General features: G+C 50.7%; 5 protein-coding genes across 5 annotated transcripts; 3 read left to right on the top strand and 2 right to left on the bottom strand.

Moving 5' to 3' along the window:
* Positions 1-536: 536 nt before the first annotated feature.
* A1O9_01793 (6-phosphogluconolactonase) lies at positions 537-1,334 on the top strand (the record flags this gene model as incomplete). The annotated part of the gene is made up of 1 exon (XM_013410951.1): positions 537-1,334. The coding sequence occupies one exon, from the start codon at positions 537-539 to the stop codon at positions 1,332-1,334; it is 798 nt and encodes a 265-aa protein (XP_013266405.1).
* Positions 1,335-2,457: 1,123 nt separating this feature from the next.
* On the top strand, positions 2,458-4,200 carry A1O9_01792 (uncharacterized protein; the record flags this gene model as incomplete). Its single annotated transcript, XM_013410950.1, has 1 exon — positions 2,458-4,200. One exon carries the CDS (start codon positions 2,458-2,460, stop codon positions 4,198-4,200), a length of 1,743 nt encoding a protein of 580 aa, XP_013266404.1.
* Positions 4,201-5,306: 1,106 nt separating this feature from the next.
* Positions 5,307-6,204, top strand: A1O9_01791 (uncharacterized protein; the record flags this gene model as incomplete). The annotated part of the gene is made up of 3 exons (XM_013410949.1): positions 5,307-5,353; positions 5,434-5,797; positions 5,863-6,204. 3 exons carry the CDS (start codon positions 5,307-5,309, stop codon positions 6,202-6,204), a joined length of 753 nt encoding a protein of 250 aa, XP_013266403.1.
* Positions 6,205-7,445: 1,241 nt separating this feature from the next.
* On the bottom strand, positions 7,446-8,546 carry A1O9_01790 (uncharacterized protein; the record flags this gene model as incomplete). The annotated part of the gene is made up of 1 exon (XM_013410948.1): positions 7,446-8,546. One exon carries the CDS (start codon positions 8,544-8,546, stop codon positions 7,446-7,448), a length of 1,101 nt encoding a protein of 366 aa, XP_013266402.1.
* A 2,370-nt stretch (positions 8,547-10,916) lies between these two features.
* Positions 10,917-13,550, bottom strand: A1O9_01789 (uncharacterized protein; the record flags this gene model as incomplete). Its single annotated transcript, XM_013410947.1, has 1 exon — positions 10,917-13,550. The coding sequence occupies one exon, from the start codon at positions 13,548-13,550 to the stop codon at positions 10,917-10,919; it is 2,634 nt and encodes an 877-aa protein (XP_013266401.1).
* Between the last annotated feature and the right edge of the window lie 864 nt (positions 13,551-14,414).

Raw genomic sequence — 14,414 nt, 5'->3', positions numbered from 1 at the left:
GGAGTAGGGTATCCGTACAAGCACCCAGTGCATGGAGCCTGGTTAAGTGAAATGCCAGTCGTTGGTGAGAATTACACTTGTGGACTCCTTCCTTCTGTGAAAGTCAAGCCCAATCTTGCATCGTCTTCATTTGGATAATAATGGAAACTCCTGAACCACAACTAAGTATTGCTGGCAACGTGGCGCTTCTGCATCCTGTATGTACGGAGTATTTCACTCTGAAGTTCGGTCCCCAATCCCTGAAACGTCATAATTTCATTCTGCGGGCCGAGACCCTTTTTGGTTCCCACCAACCACCATCGCTCCCTCAGTGCCTCACTCACCAATCTTTGCCGAGAGATCCTCAAACGCAACTAAACTAATACTCTTTCACCTTGTGCCACCTCTGTCTTCAGCAAAGCTGCGAACTCACCCAGCTTCACCCTTCGATGTAACTGCTCTGACCTGATACCTCCGATCTGCCTGAACAGCATTACTCCGAAAGATCCTCTACTGTGTCGGTGTTGCGTCGATACCCTCTGCATCCAATCGTTATCATGGGCAAACAACCCAATCTCTACAGCTACCCCACTGTCGACCAAGTCGCTGCCAACCTGCGCACTTATATCCTGCAGACCCAGAAGGCTGCCCTCAATCGCCATGATGCCTTCAAGATCGCAGTGTCCGGTGGGAGTTTGCCTGCGACCTTAGCTAAGGCCTTGCTTGTCCCCAGTGACAATGAAGACCCATTGCACTCCCCTCAATTTCCGAAGTGGCACATCTACTTCGCTGACGAGCGCGCGGTACCCCTCGACCACGAAGATAGCAATTACGGCCTCCTGAAGAAAGATTTGCTTGATAAGATACCTTCCGACCAGGGCAAACCCAATGTCTACCCAATCGATCTCAACTATCTCGACAACACACAAGATCTCGCCGATCAGTATCAGGAGATCCTCATGTCTGGCTTCGCCAACAAGGACAGCGTGCGCCTGCCCATCTTTGACCTTATCCTCCTTGGTTGTGGGCCCGATGGCCACACATGCAGTCTCTTCCCCGGCCATGAACTACTACGAGAGGTAGATGCCTGGGTCGCAAGCATTGATGACAGTCCCAAACCGCCCCCGCGGAGAATTACTCTTACTCTCCCTGTTGTCACCCATGCACACAAGATCGCCTTCGTGGCCACTGGTGGTGGAAAGAAGGAGATCTTGAAGAAGATCCTTGAGGCAGATGATGAGGGTCGCAGTCTTCCCTGCGGGCTCGTCAATGAGGGTGCTGGCGAAAAGGTTTCATGGTTCACCGATAGTGCAGCTGTTGAAGGAGTCGCTTTCCCTAGGCGGGGCAGTCTGTGAACGATGAACACGAACTCAGACATTGCCCAGAAAGAGGACGTCCATCTTATGGCTTTTGAGCAGTCATGAGATGCAGTGGGCAGGAGATACCGTTTCCAATTGAAGTGAATTGCCCACTTTGGCGACCGCAATGCGGCACTTGAACGTGAAAGGCATTGGGCGATAGAAAGGCGTTCGGAGAGTGGGAAATGACGAACGGATCATGACTGATGAAGTATTCTGTTGACGGTGGGGAACCCTACCGCACTGCCAGGCATATTCAATTCTTATGCAGGAAATAGACCCTTTCTCCTTTTTAGAAGCTTTGAAACAATCGGCATTGTTTATTCCATCCTTGCAGATGAAAACAATCTTTCGGCTTGGGGATCTGATAAGCAAATTAAAGCATTTCTTCTTTCGGCGTGCTCGTTGGATCGCATGTACATTTAAGTCTTATACCACGCAACCATGCCCGAACGACCCCATCTTCACGGTCTCTCGCGAGCAATGCCTAAGGTTTAAAGAGGTGCAGCACACCCGCAGAAGAATCTGGTGCTCCACTTCCTCTTGCTGTGATCTACCAACCGTATGCAAGAGAGACCTCCATTGTCATCGAAGATCTCAACTTGATTGGACCTGCATACTTACGAGGTAATTATTTTGCCTACATTAGTTGATTTAGCAGCGGTGCCGTGTGCTCACCCACCAAGCTGGGAAGCGCACCACACAAAGAAGAAAGTTCTACATACCACTTAGAGTGACGGATCGGATAAACCATCGCCAGGGCACTAAGCCGTTTCAAGCCAGCCGGCTAAACATCCGAGATACCGCCTTGCCAGTTTTGGAGAACGAGTCTTACGAATGACGCCGATTATTAACGAATTAAACAGCGCGGTCTTAGATCGGCAGAAGGTCGGCGAGGGAGAGGGATTACTCCTGATGGTTGAGGACTCACCATCTATCAAAGCATCAACATCCTGCTTGAATCTATGCGTCGAATCCGTATATTAAGCATGGACAATTGCCACTTCCAAGTTCACGATGCTCTCCCTGACCAGGAACCAGTCACGAATTGCAACATACCTCTACAATCTTCCTTCACCAACACCCAAAAACATCAACACAAACACCTCTATCTACCACCATGTCTCAACCCCAATCAGAGGAGCCTGAGCCCCAAGGCTCACCACAAACAGCCCAGCATGAGGACTTGAACTTGAGACTATATCGGACGGAAACCCGAGCAACACTTCAAAACCTAGGGGTATCAGAACACCCACCAGCAATCGACGTCAACTACCCCGAAGTTGGACGACAAGAACCACCTCTCTTCCCGGAAGAGTACACCATCGAAACAGCGACTGGTCTCGTACCACAACGCACCCTAGAGCAAATCCGATCCAGGCCTTCCATTGCTGCGTTCAGAAGAGACCCTCAGCCGTCTTGGAATCTCAGCTCCACTTCGAACGATGAGCCTGACCTGGAGAAGAAAGCCGGCGAGGAGCCTCGTGCAGAGTTCGTGACCTTCACGATAAACGACCCGGAGAACCCCCATAATTGGTCGGACCTTTATCGATGGTACATCACACTGATGGCATCAATGTTGGTCGTCTGTATTGCTTATGGCTCATCCATCGTGACTGGCGGATTGGGCTTGATTCAAGACAAATACAACGTCTCACTAGAAGTCGCCATCCTGACTTGCTCCATCATGGTGTGTGGTTTCGCCGTCGGTCCACTCCTGTGGTCTCCGCTGTCCGAGATCATCGGCAGACGTCCCGTGTACATAATTTCTTTGGGTCTCTACACCATCTTCAACATCCCATGTGCGCTCTCGCCCAACATCGGCGGGCTCCTCGTCTCGCGCTTCCTGTGCGGCGTCTTCTCCAGCTCCGGTCTCTCTCTCGCGGGCGGCACCATCGCCGATATCTGGAACATCGAAGACCGCGGCCTGGCGATTGCATATTTCGCCGCAGGCCCGTACGCAGGTCCCGTCCTGGGCCCGATAGTATGCGGGTGGATCAACATCGGCACGGGGCGCCTTGACCTCTTCTTCTGGGTGAACATGGCCTTCTCGGGTGTGATCATGATCCTGATCGGCATGGTCCCGGAGACCTATGCTCCGGTAATTCTCAAAAGGAGAGCCGCCCGACTACGAAAGGAGACGGGCGACGAGAACATCATTACCGAGCAAGAAAAGACTAAACTCACGCTGCGCCAGGTCATCCGCACCAGCCTGATCCGACCGATCACGATGATCCTGACCGAGCCCGTCCTGGACCTGATGTGCATGTACATCGTGCTGATCTACGCGATGCTGTACGCGTTCTTCTTCGCATACCCAGTCATATTCGGAGAGTTGTACAACTACAACGACGGCCAGATCGGGCTGATGTTCATCCCGATTCTGATCGGGGCTGGCTTCGCACTGGTCGTGACACCCCTCATTGAAAAGCAGTTCCGCCGCATTTGCCTCGTGCGTAGCCCGACGCCAGAGGACAGGCTGATCGGCGCCCTGATCGGGGCACCCTTCATCCCCATATCGCTGTTCATTCTCGGAGCCACCTCCTACCCCCACATCATATGGGTGGGACCCGCGTCGTCAGGTCTCGCATTTGGCTTTGGCATGGTCCTCTGCTACTACTCCGTCAATAATTACATCATCGACTCTTATCATAAGTACGCAGCGTCCGCGCTGGCTGCAAAGGTCTTTTTGCGATCTGGAGGCGGTGCCGCTTTCCCACTTTTCATTACCCAGATGTACAATCGCCTCGGCTTGAATTGGGCGTCTTGGTTGCTGGCTTTCATCGGCGTTGCGATGGTCTTTATTCCCTTCTGCTTCTATCTCTGGGGAGCGAAGGTTAGGGCGAAGCTCAACAAGGACTAGATTCGATACAGGCGGGAGTTGTGGGTGGAAGAGAGCGAAATAAAGGGGTCTTGCGTCATGGACAGTCTTCAAAGGCCAAGTTGTTAAAAGCCAAGTTGCTAGTCCAATATATATATATATATACCAATATCTGTGAATATCACACCTACTCAGTCTCGTCATTCAAATCTGAACCTCTCCCTCTTCAGGATCTTTCCTACGTCTCCCATTCTCTCCACCTGGTCATGTTCTCGATATTTCCTTTCCACTTCCCAACTCCCCCGTCCCCGTCATCGTCCTCTTTCCGTTTCTCCACTCCCTTCCACGAATACTTTGGCGCGATATTCGTTCTATCTCCGCTTGATCGTTGCAAGACATCTATGTGGACACTCCTCCGGAAAAATATCCTGCGACCTCGCGAGAGTTTGCTTTTGCTGAGCTTGGGCTCGGGCTTTGTTTCCTGTGGGTAGGTAGCCTGTAGATCCCCTCCGATGGAAAACACTCCCAGAGCAATGCAATTCAATGCAAGGCAGTCAAATTGGCCTTGTTTTTCTTCTGTCAAACTTCCTAACCTGGGAGGAAGGTAAGTTTCCGCCCTTTGTTTGAGCCACCAAGCCTCCCTTTCATGTATGCCGCTGCCTGACACGCATATACATCTGCAGCCTCCCGGAGCGCAAGGCTTTGAGGCAGGTCAGTGTTCCTTGTGACTTCCACGAGAGTACTGACCGAAAAAGAGGGGGAGGAGAGGTAGCGGTTATGGAGGAAGCAAACTATTGCCTAGGAGCTCTTTGTCATGAGGCTGTTGACCTGCATGCGCGTTATTTGCTCCGCTGCCATCGACAATGCCAGGCAGGGGAGGATGCACAGGCTGTGCAAGCACTCAACGTACTCTATTGTCGTGGATAACTGCCTGGTGGACGCGATCTCTTAGCATTAGGGTATATCTGGCGTAGTTGCTTCTAGTTTAGTTCCAGCTTCCTTCTCATTTCTTTTCCTATCATCCTCTAAATCCACCTTCAGGCAGTCTCTCTCATACATACTTGGTCCACTTGCAGTTTTGGGTCCCACCCTATACAACATGGCTACCCCTTAACTTCCACCTCATTTCCGGGGTAAGAATCAATCACATGAGTCGAATGTTTCTCACTCCAAAGCTGGCATTCAACAAACCAACGTGATTACTCCTGGTGATGCTGAAACTGTTGTCGATCAATCTCACTCTGTGCGAGAGATTTAACACTACTACTGGTCAAGTCGTGAGGGCTTCAGCAAGGATACCTCAACCACGCTGCACGGCTCAGCCACAAACCCCGGTGTCTTGAGCTATGTTCTGCTGTTCCAAGATGCCCATCCATGTTGGGCACAAGATGGCATCATCTTCGTCAAATCTAACCTTGATCTACTGCCTGCTGAAGTTTACGGCGGCCTTGTATCCTCCAGCAGAAATGACTCCAACAGGGCTGAGAATTTGAAGGCCAGTGTTACTCCCACCGAGGCTAGCGGTAACGCGCTCATTGCAATCTTCACCCAAATTGGCTGCGGCAAGGTTTCAAGTTCGATGGCTGGTATCGTGTCTCGGGAGTGGAGTTGCTACAACCACATACGAATGAACTTGAAAGTATGCTTGAAGAGAAATGGTCGTTCTTCAAATTTCATGGAAGTTCCGACCACCAAAAAATCCAGTATTTTCGTGAAGGATTGAAGAAGCTATGGGCAGTGGTCAAGTTCGAAAAGGACATGCAACCGAACAATGAACGCGGAGCCCCAAATGTCTCCAAGCTAAGCGTCATTGACATGTTGAAGCTGCTGAGATTGGGAGACGAGAAGTCAAAGAAGGAGACCTCCACGACGGCAAAAGATGCTCAGGATAGGTTGAAGGCTACCCGGGACATGCTGAAAGAGGCCGAGGATATTTTGAAAGCTGAACAGGACATGCTGAAGGATACGCAGGGCATGGTTGAAGATATCGGTCAAGTGTTCAAGAATAATGTGAGCGACAGATTTGAAGCAGTGCAAGCGTCTTAACTATATCAAGGCAGAGGTCTGTGTTCCGCGTTGGGAAAGCACAAAGACAACTACGCGACTTGGGAATTGTGAGAACGAGCTGTCACCTGTGGAAGGATGAATAATTTTAGAGCAAGGAATGAAGTATCCCGTACTGGGATGAGGCAAGGCGAAGAGTGTGCTCACTGTATTGGGACAATGTATTGAAACACGCCGATCCCAGGAGAGGACACGGCGAGGCGAAGAGCGAAGTCAAGGCCAAGAGTGAAAATCACGGTGTGACGATTGAAAGCAACTTTTGTAAAGTAGCCAGGTCGAAATCATTCATTCATACCGTACCTACCTCATTTTCTTTTCCTTTAAACCTCTTCCGCTTGTAACCTCGGTGTAGAATATAGTAGAACAGGCGGATTGCACCCGCTGCATGTCTCTATGCCGAATCGACTTGAAGAACAACGCAGGAGATGAGTGACTGAAGACGGGAGGTGGTCAGGCCAACCAACCAAGGCGTCTTCATTTCTCTCGGCGGGCCCTACCTACCTTGCTTACGTGTAGGCGGCGTCTCCTCTTCTATCTATGGAGAAGCCAGAAACCAGGTATGGATGATGGCCATTCGACTCAGCCAAGCGACCGAAAAAGTATGCTGTTGTCGTTCAAGATGGTGGTGGTGGTGGTGGTGGTCTGCTGATGTTGCGATGAAAACAACGTTGGTAAGGGGGACATTGGCCGTTCCATTTGGCTAGGTTACCACTGGATCACACGCACAATAGGCGAAAAGCACACTTGCTCTCGTACACCGCAAATTCATGTACCCAGTTTTGTACGAGCTACATGTGAACATTGGTGGTGGTATGGTTATGGTGCATACGCACACCACTCATTATCATCAGGCTACTACTGATGCTGGGGGTGGAGGAAAGCAAGTTTGTGTAGGGAAGAGAAAAGAGTAATTTCATTCATCGAATCGAAGAGATTTTCCCGGCGTCTGCGTGAGTTTCATCTGTAGTACACGCAAGATACCTATCTACATACATAAAGGGGCATACATATAGCATCCTCCCCCATATTCAGCACTATCCAAGAACGCCATGCTATATTCCAAATTTTTCCTCATGATAAATGTCTCGCTTGCGTGGTCTTGCAAGCAAGACTGCAACAACATATATATCTCCAGTGACCGTCCAGTTGTGGCAGTGTTCCGCAAGAAACAGTTTGCAAACATTTTTGCAGCGCAAGAAGAATAGTGGCCCCAAAGGTCGCATCTATAACACTATCAATAGTGCTGCTATCATTGCGGCCAGCCCAGTAGTCATGACTGACATTCGAGGCAATGATGCGGCAGATTTCTCACCTGGAGCAGCGACAGTGCCAGTCTTGATATTCGTGGCAACGAAGCCTACTCCGCAAGTGGCGTCTATCTGATTGGCACATGAAAGATAGGTCTTTGCCAAGGGCTGATTGTCGGTTCCCGCATAGCTCGCGAAGATCTCCATTGTGTCGTGCAGACACTGGTTGCATGTGGGATGTACTGCTGGGGGCATCGTCATACCGATAGCTGTATAGTAAGTGTAGAAGTCGACGGGATTGGTTTGGTTCAAGACGGCATCGCTGAAACAGTAGGTTCCAGTCTCGGCGTTCTTGAGGCACGTCGCCCGATAGACTGGTTCATAGGCTACCAATCCGGAATAGGCTTGCAAAACGAGTGGATTTTCGCGGCTAAAATCTGCACCGCAGTTATCATCGTCGATGAGCTCCGCGGCTAGGTTACTGAGTAGAGGCATGCAGATAGCTAATGGCGCCTCGCAAGCTGCATCAAGTGTTTGGGCTAGAAGTGTCGCTGATCGTTGAATGCTGAAAAATGAATTGGAGTTTTGCAGGAAGAGTGAGATTGGAAGACAGGATTGATATGTGGAGTTGCCGAGGAATTTTGAGAAGAACTGAGGGCATGAGGGCTTGGTGAAGTTGCTCCCAAGGGACGTATCGAATGCGGAAGGCAAGGATGTGGTGACCACCGTTACAGATGGTAAAGTGGTTCCAGATTTGGTGGTACTTGGAACTACTGACGCGTTGGCTTCTGTTGTAGATGCTTTTGTGGTTGTCGGTTTCGCAGAGCTCGTCGTTTCTGTTGTGGAAGCGGCAGACTCTTCAGATGAGGCAGCAGTAGGTTCTGCTTCCGATTCTGTGGTGGCTGTTGAAGCTGCTTCGTCGCCCTCTTCCCTCCTTTGGAATATTAAACTGGGTCGAGGTGGAGGTTGTCGTCGGTCGACGTGTATCTCGCCTTTGGCGGCTAGCTCCCTCAACAACATTGACTCATATGCGTTGGGGTTGAAGTTTATTGCATATCCTGCTGTGGTTGATACCATGGCGAACAACACTATTATTATAGAAATCATTAAGGTCGTTGAAATTGAATAGCCCCGGATACTCGCACCCCCTCTTCTTCCACTCCTGCATATTTTTGGTCGTATGTTTGACATTTTGAGATTGTTGATTAATTGTATTGCGCTGTAGCGAGTGACTGTAGTTGGTGTTGGGTTGTTTTGATAACGAATGGACGCCCATGAGAAGGTCTCAGGACAAAGCACCAGTTAGTGTGCCGTTCAAATGAATGGAATGCCGACCGCCATCGACAACTTGCTTTCCACCGACGAGTCTAGCAGTCGTTCTGGTGTCAAGTACTTCACACCTCAGACTGTGATCCTTTGGTCTCAAGGTGTCGCCTGGGTGAACAAGAAGTTGAAATGATCGGCGTTGCTCCTGAGCGATCTAGACTTTGGCGCGGAAAAAACCACGTGTGTACCCTGGCGATGATCCTGTTGATCTGCCGAATTGGTCCAAGGGCGGTGCTCTTTCCGGATTGGAGAGTTTCACAGTGAATTAAGCGACAGGAGTCTCGAGAATTTGACACTGAATCTGCGGCAGTCGCTGTTCATTGTTAGGTGAATGAACTTGACCTTCAATAGTGCTCGAGGCCAAAAGCAGAGAGCTGTACGAGTAGAGTTTGAGACTATTTCGAGCCTTCAAAGTAAACAGCATGTCGAGGTCGACAGATGGTCTTACGAGGATATACAAGGGTACAGTCGGTCGGGCCAACCCTACCTTGCACGCCGATACACATGGTGGGTGGCATTGTTACCAGTCAGCGTTAGTAGCATGAGCCGATGGAATGCGAGCGGTTATTAGTTTGGAAATGAGGCTCCACAAGGCGTTGAAACACATTGAAGCCTAGAATTCTCGGACCCCAGTTGCATATGGGTAGCAGCGAGCATGGAATGCCTACCTGATTGTGGCTTGTGGCGTCCTGTTGGTGGCGCTCTGTTCCCCAAACTCCTGTTCCATTTGAGAGGGAGAAGCATGTTGCCACGAGCTATCAGAATTGGTTCCAAGCCTCCAATACGAGCTGTTGCTGACACTGAGTCAGCATGTATCTGGGCCAAAACTATATGTTGGCGGTGCGTATTTGACGTTAACAAGTCAAACGAGCTTGTTCTTGCCTTGTCCCCGAGAGCAAGAAGTCACGTCCATACAAAAGCGCCAGATATTAGACGATGAGTATCGTACTCCGTACACTGTAGCCGTTGAAGGCTTAGCCATGAGTCAGGTAGCTCGGAAGACAAGAGAGATTCCATGTGCACAGCAAAGCAGGCATCAAGGATAAGGCTAGGGATGAGGACACGGAACTAATTGGTCGCGAGCACGAGGGGATAAGAAAAAAAAGTGTGAAGATGATCTCGCGTGTGAAGGAGGCTAGACGATTTCGATTGATCGTGGATGCCAAGAATCGATAGTTGCGAAGTCAGGGGTGCGGAAGGCTTTGGGGCCGCCAGGTTCAACCGAACCACACCTTTTTCCTACCGAGCACTGGTTACTGTGCATTCCCCTTTTTCTGTGTACGCGTAGGTTCCGAGGTCATTATTGTCATTGTGCACTCGCTGGGATTCGACTTGTTCCTCTTGGAAATGAAGCCAGGGCTGCGCCCACATTGGTGCACACATGAGGAATGCTGACGAGGCTCCGCAGAATGAGAGGAAGACACATACGATTTGTCATTGGATGGCATCGGAATTGCGTATTTCCGGCCGAACCTGCTCTCACACCGAAAGGGCTCCTCGTTTGACCTCTTGCTGACTTCTGCTGCTCTAATTTGGCCCCTGTACTCTTATTTCAACATTGACTATTAGATACCATTGTCCACTGCTGACGGATTCAATCTGCTTTAATTTCCTTACGCTCTGTGGAAACGGTTGTGGAAGGACCAGGGTAGAATCGGCTGCACCACACGTGTAAATGCCTTAGAGAGGAAGGCTTGTGTTGATCACCGATTGAATTTTGTAGGATCAAGCCCAAATGAGCAGCTTGATGCCTCGGAAACCCTTACCGTAAAGCAATGATCGACAGATCTGCAACCTAGAACCATCGACTTCGATACTCGTAGTGTGTGAGCAGCGCACGGGTATGACTGCAAAGGACAACCGAGCATCCTAGTCGGCGAAGCTATTGTCTACCGTTGAGCTAGCAATCTGTATATAGAGCTACAGAGTATACTTAAAATAATTTGTGCCTTGCTTGCGAATCGAGGTTCTGTCCCTCAAATAGGACCAAAATTCCATTCATGTCATTCATTCGTACACTATCACTCAACCAGGCTGGGGCCTTCTCCAGTGGACACTGGACACTGCCCACATGCAACCATCTTAGTCCCCGTATCCTATTACAACTCGCAAGGATGGAAATCAACTCCTCCTGGCATCTTCTCCGTTGACTAACTGCATGTGTGGATCCATAAACTCTCCAACTTCATGCTGTTGGCCACGTAATCGATTCTCCCTCTCCTGTATGCTCCGAGTAAATCCCATATTGGCCCAACCACCAAGTCGACTGAAAAATACCCGACCGGCTGGATGTTTCCGGATTCGGTCCAGAACAGTGGCAACAGCCATTCTCACTCTTGAGTCCTCGTGCCAAAGCCCCAGGCCCACGTAGAACAGTCCGGCCTCGGAGACTGGTGTCAACTCAAGTAATTCTAAGATGCTATCGTAATCGGTACAGTATGCTTCAAGCGCAAGATAAATTGCTCCCGCCTCGGTTGGAGTTAGACGAAGAGTCCGCAGCTTGGACAGTGAATGGTAGAGGTCGACATAAGGCTTGGATGGGGCACGCGCGAGCATATTGCTCATGCTTACAGGCGATGTTGGCGAACCAGGATCTTGAGCATGTGCTGCAAGATCGGAAATGAATGCATAATACGACCGTGTGTTGCGCCACCCTTCGATTCTGGCTGCAGACGCCGCCAACTCTCGATTCTTGACCTCTTCGCTGGCCCATACGTATCCGTGCCCTTTGAGATTTTTGCTCGATGTCTTGAGCGACATAGGCCGGTCAGGGGGCTTGCTGGTCTTGGGTGTCTCAACCTTGTCCACCTCGGTTGGGGGAATGGATATTAAACTGCTGGCCCCATAGACCGTTTCCTCAAAGGCAGCAGCTATTCGTGTGAATTTGGTGATATACGCCCGGAATTTGGCCCGGATGATGGACTCGCCATGTCGTGACGCTATGCCTCGAGTGATTTCATCCATGAACATAATATCTCCCGTGGCATCGGTACTTCCAAGTTCTTTGGCAGGCACCATGTGACCATGTTGCTGAAAGTATGTTGTGCCTTCGGTGATTGGCGCGGCCTCGATGCAAGAGGAGATCTTAATCCGACCAGAGGGTAAGTCACACAACAGATCCCACCATTCGGGGTGGTACGAGAATGCAGGGTTTGTGACACCGGCGATGAAGCCGGGCACCTTTAAGAGCTCATCAATCTTAGTCAGATCGGTATATGGAAAAGCATGTCGCGTAAACCCTCTGAGGACGCCACCAGATACTAATGCACAGGCGGCAAGTACGGCCTCTGCGACTTCACCGGACGGTCTATTGTGACCAAGGAAGATGACGCGTTTCTGCGTGAGCATGGCATTAATCAAAACAATTATAGGATGAGTGTAAGCACCAGAAGTTGTCAGATGGGGATGTAGAGCAAATGGCTGAGGCTGTGAAATGTGAGGGCCACCAAAGATCTGAACCAGCTTGATGAGTGAGAAGTCGCCAACAGTCTCTGCAGAAAGAGCCGTGGGGATCTTGACAGGTATGGGAATACCGTTATACACAATCTTAGACTCGAACTCATGCGTATCGCGCGGTACATTATATTTGGGCTCGGCTTTGGTGGGAGAGTCTGGTTGCTCGGGAGCCTTGCCCAATGCCTCGTCGGTGAGTCGCTGGGAGATCATCTGATCGAACTTTTCGACGAACATGTCTTTGGCATCGCTGGCTTGCAAAATATGTCGCTCCAGGAGTGAAAGCCGAGGCATTAAAGAGAGATCCATGGCGTTCAGAGCATTATAGAGCAACTCGAGGGTGTCGGGAGTAGGGGTCTTGAAATAGTCCTCCAAGGCTAGTAACAGTAGAGGCTTGTAAATGTGGAGGAAAGAGTGTCTTGTGCAAATAGCCATTGCTTTCACCACGGCGCCTCTCTTGACAGTACTATCCTGTTTTGTGTTGACCAGGTTGAGGACGTACATCAATGGAGGGCTATCCTGAGAATCGTCATCGCTGTCATCGCTGCTGCTCCCTTGCTCGCTTTGGCTGCTTTGAGAATCTGCGGAGTTCGTGAGCGCACGTCTCTGGGCGCGCCTCTGCTTTGCGATTTTCCGTTCCATGACCTCCTCTTCACTGTTTCCAGCGTCCTTGTGGAGAAAAAACATAGTCCAATCCTGCTGCCGCACATGGGTCTGATCAGGAAGCATCAACTCAGCAAGCATATTCTCGTCTGGACTGATTGCGCCAGGGTATTGGTGCTCCATGATGGGACCGCGATCAATGTCAAAGGAGGCGACCAGGATATACTCGACATGAGGCTCCGGGGAATTCAGAGGATAGGCGGACTTGAGTCGCTTAGAAGGACGGTAAGGGTAGGGGCCATCTTCCGGGACTGTGGAGACTCTACCAGAAGAACGGTAGGAACCTCGAGGCGAAGGAGGTATCTGAGAGCTCTGAGATGCGACTTTGTGATGGGCGTTGGAAGGAGGGTGAGATATGGAAGACTTGAGAGAGCCAGAGTGTGAGTGAGATGAGGTGGACGGTGGTCTTTCATTTTGCTGGGGATATGGATGGGTGCGATATGCAACAGGCACAGGCTCGGGCATTACGTTTGGTGCAGCAGCAGGTGGTGAGCGAGGTACTGTGTGACTCTGAGAGGACTGGTCTGCAACCGCGTCGGCGGTGTTGTGCTGTGATTTTGGTTTTGGTTTTGATTCTGCTAGATGTCGCTGAACAGTGCGCATCGCAAGGTACTGCGAGGAGATGAGAGAGTCGGCCATGGCTAGGACCCTCGGGCAATCAAAATTGGGGTTGTGAGTCCTGACGAGAGCGCCTAGTATGGAGTAGCGGAATGGCGATCCACGCAGTCGGCGTCGCAGAAATCAGAGGTCGGTTCCACCTCAAGAGAGAAAAGAGGGTGGGAGGCCCACGTCGGACTGACACTATTAGGATTCGCTCGGTCCTGAGTATATGGATATAAAAAGGTGGAGGTGCAGGAGGTCAAGGCTCAACAACGCAGGGCAGGGTTGCGGCGGTTGGAGTAGGTAGGCTGGAAAGCCCCTCGGTCGCCCACCCCTCCCCAGGCGGGCGGGTTACGGTTTCCGGCTCCCCTGAATCCTGTTTCTAGGGGCTGGCAGCCCCAAAGTTGCCTCCTTGGGCCCTCGGCCACTGAAAACAGCACCTACCAGCCTGGGCTCTCAACTAACACTTTTGTCCAGAGCCCCGACCGAACTCCCACGGACGGCAGCGTAAACAGCGACCTGGGCATCAGTACGAGCGCATACCTTTCGTACTCGTACATGTCATAGAGTTCCGAACTTAGAAATCCCTCAGCCTAGGCCTGGGCCATGATTTTGTGTCGTTAGGCTTTGACTTGGATTCGTTCCGGTTGGCCTCACATTCTGAAGATCTCACGTGCACTGGAGGTGGGACCACGTGCTCACCACCCACTAATGCTTACCTAATCGGTCGCTCTGCCAACGTCGTTTATTTGCGGCGGTCCCTTGCACTTGTGGCTGACATCAACATCTTCTCTACAACCCACCGAAGATGTCACGAAACCACTCAGAATACATGGCTTGCTTTTGGGCTCGAAAGAAAGAGCCTCTTTTGACAAACATTACATGACCTATGCTAATTCATAC

Source organism: Exophiala aquamarina (assembly GCF_000709125.1).
Source record: "Exophiala aquamarina CBS 119918 chromosome Unknown aczIA-supercont1.1, whole genome shotgun sequence".
Classification (NCBI taxonomy): domain Eukaryota; kingdom Fungi; phylum Ascomycota; class Eurotiomycetes; order Chaetothyriales; family Herpotrichiellaceae; genus Exophiala; species Exophiala aquamarina.
The sequence above is the reverse complement of the archived record's forward strand: the minus strand, read 5'-3'. Positions and strand labels throughout refer to the sequence as shown.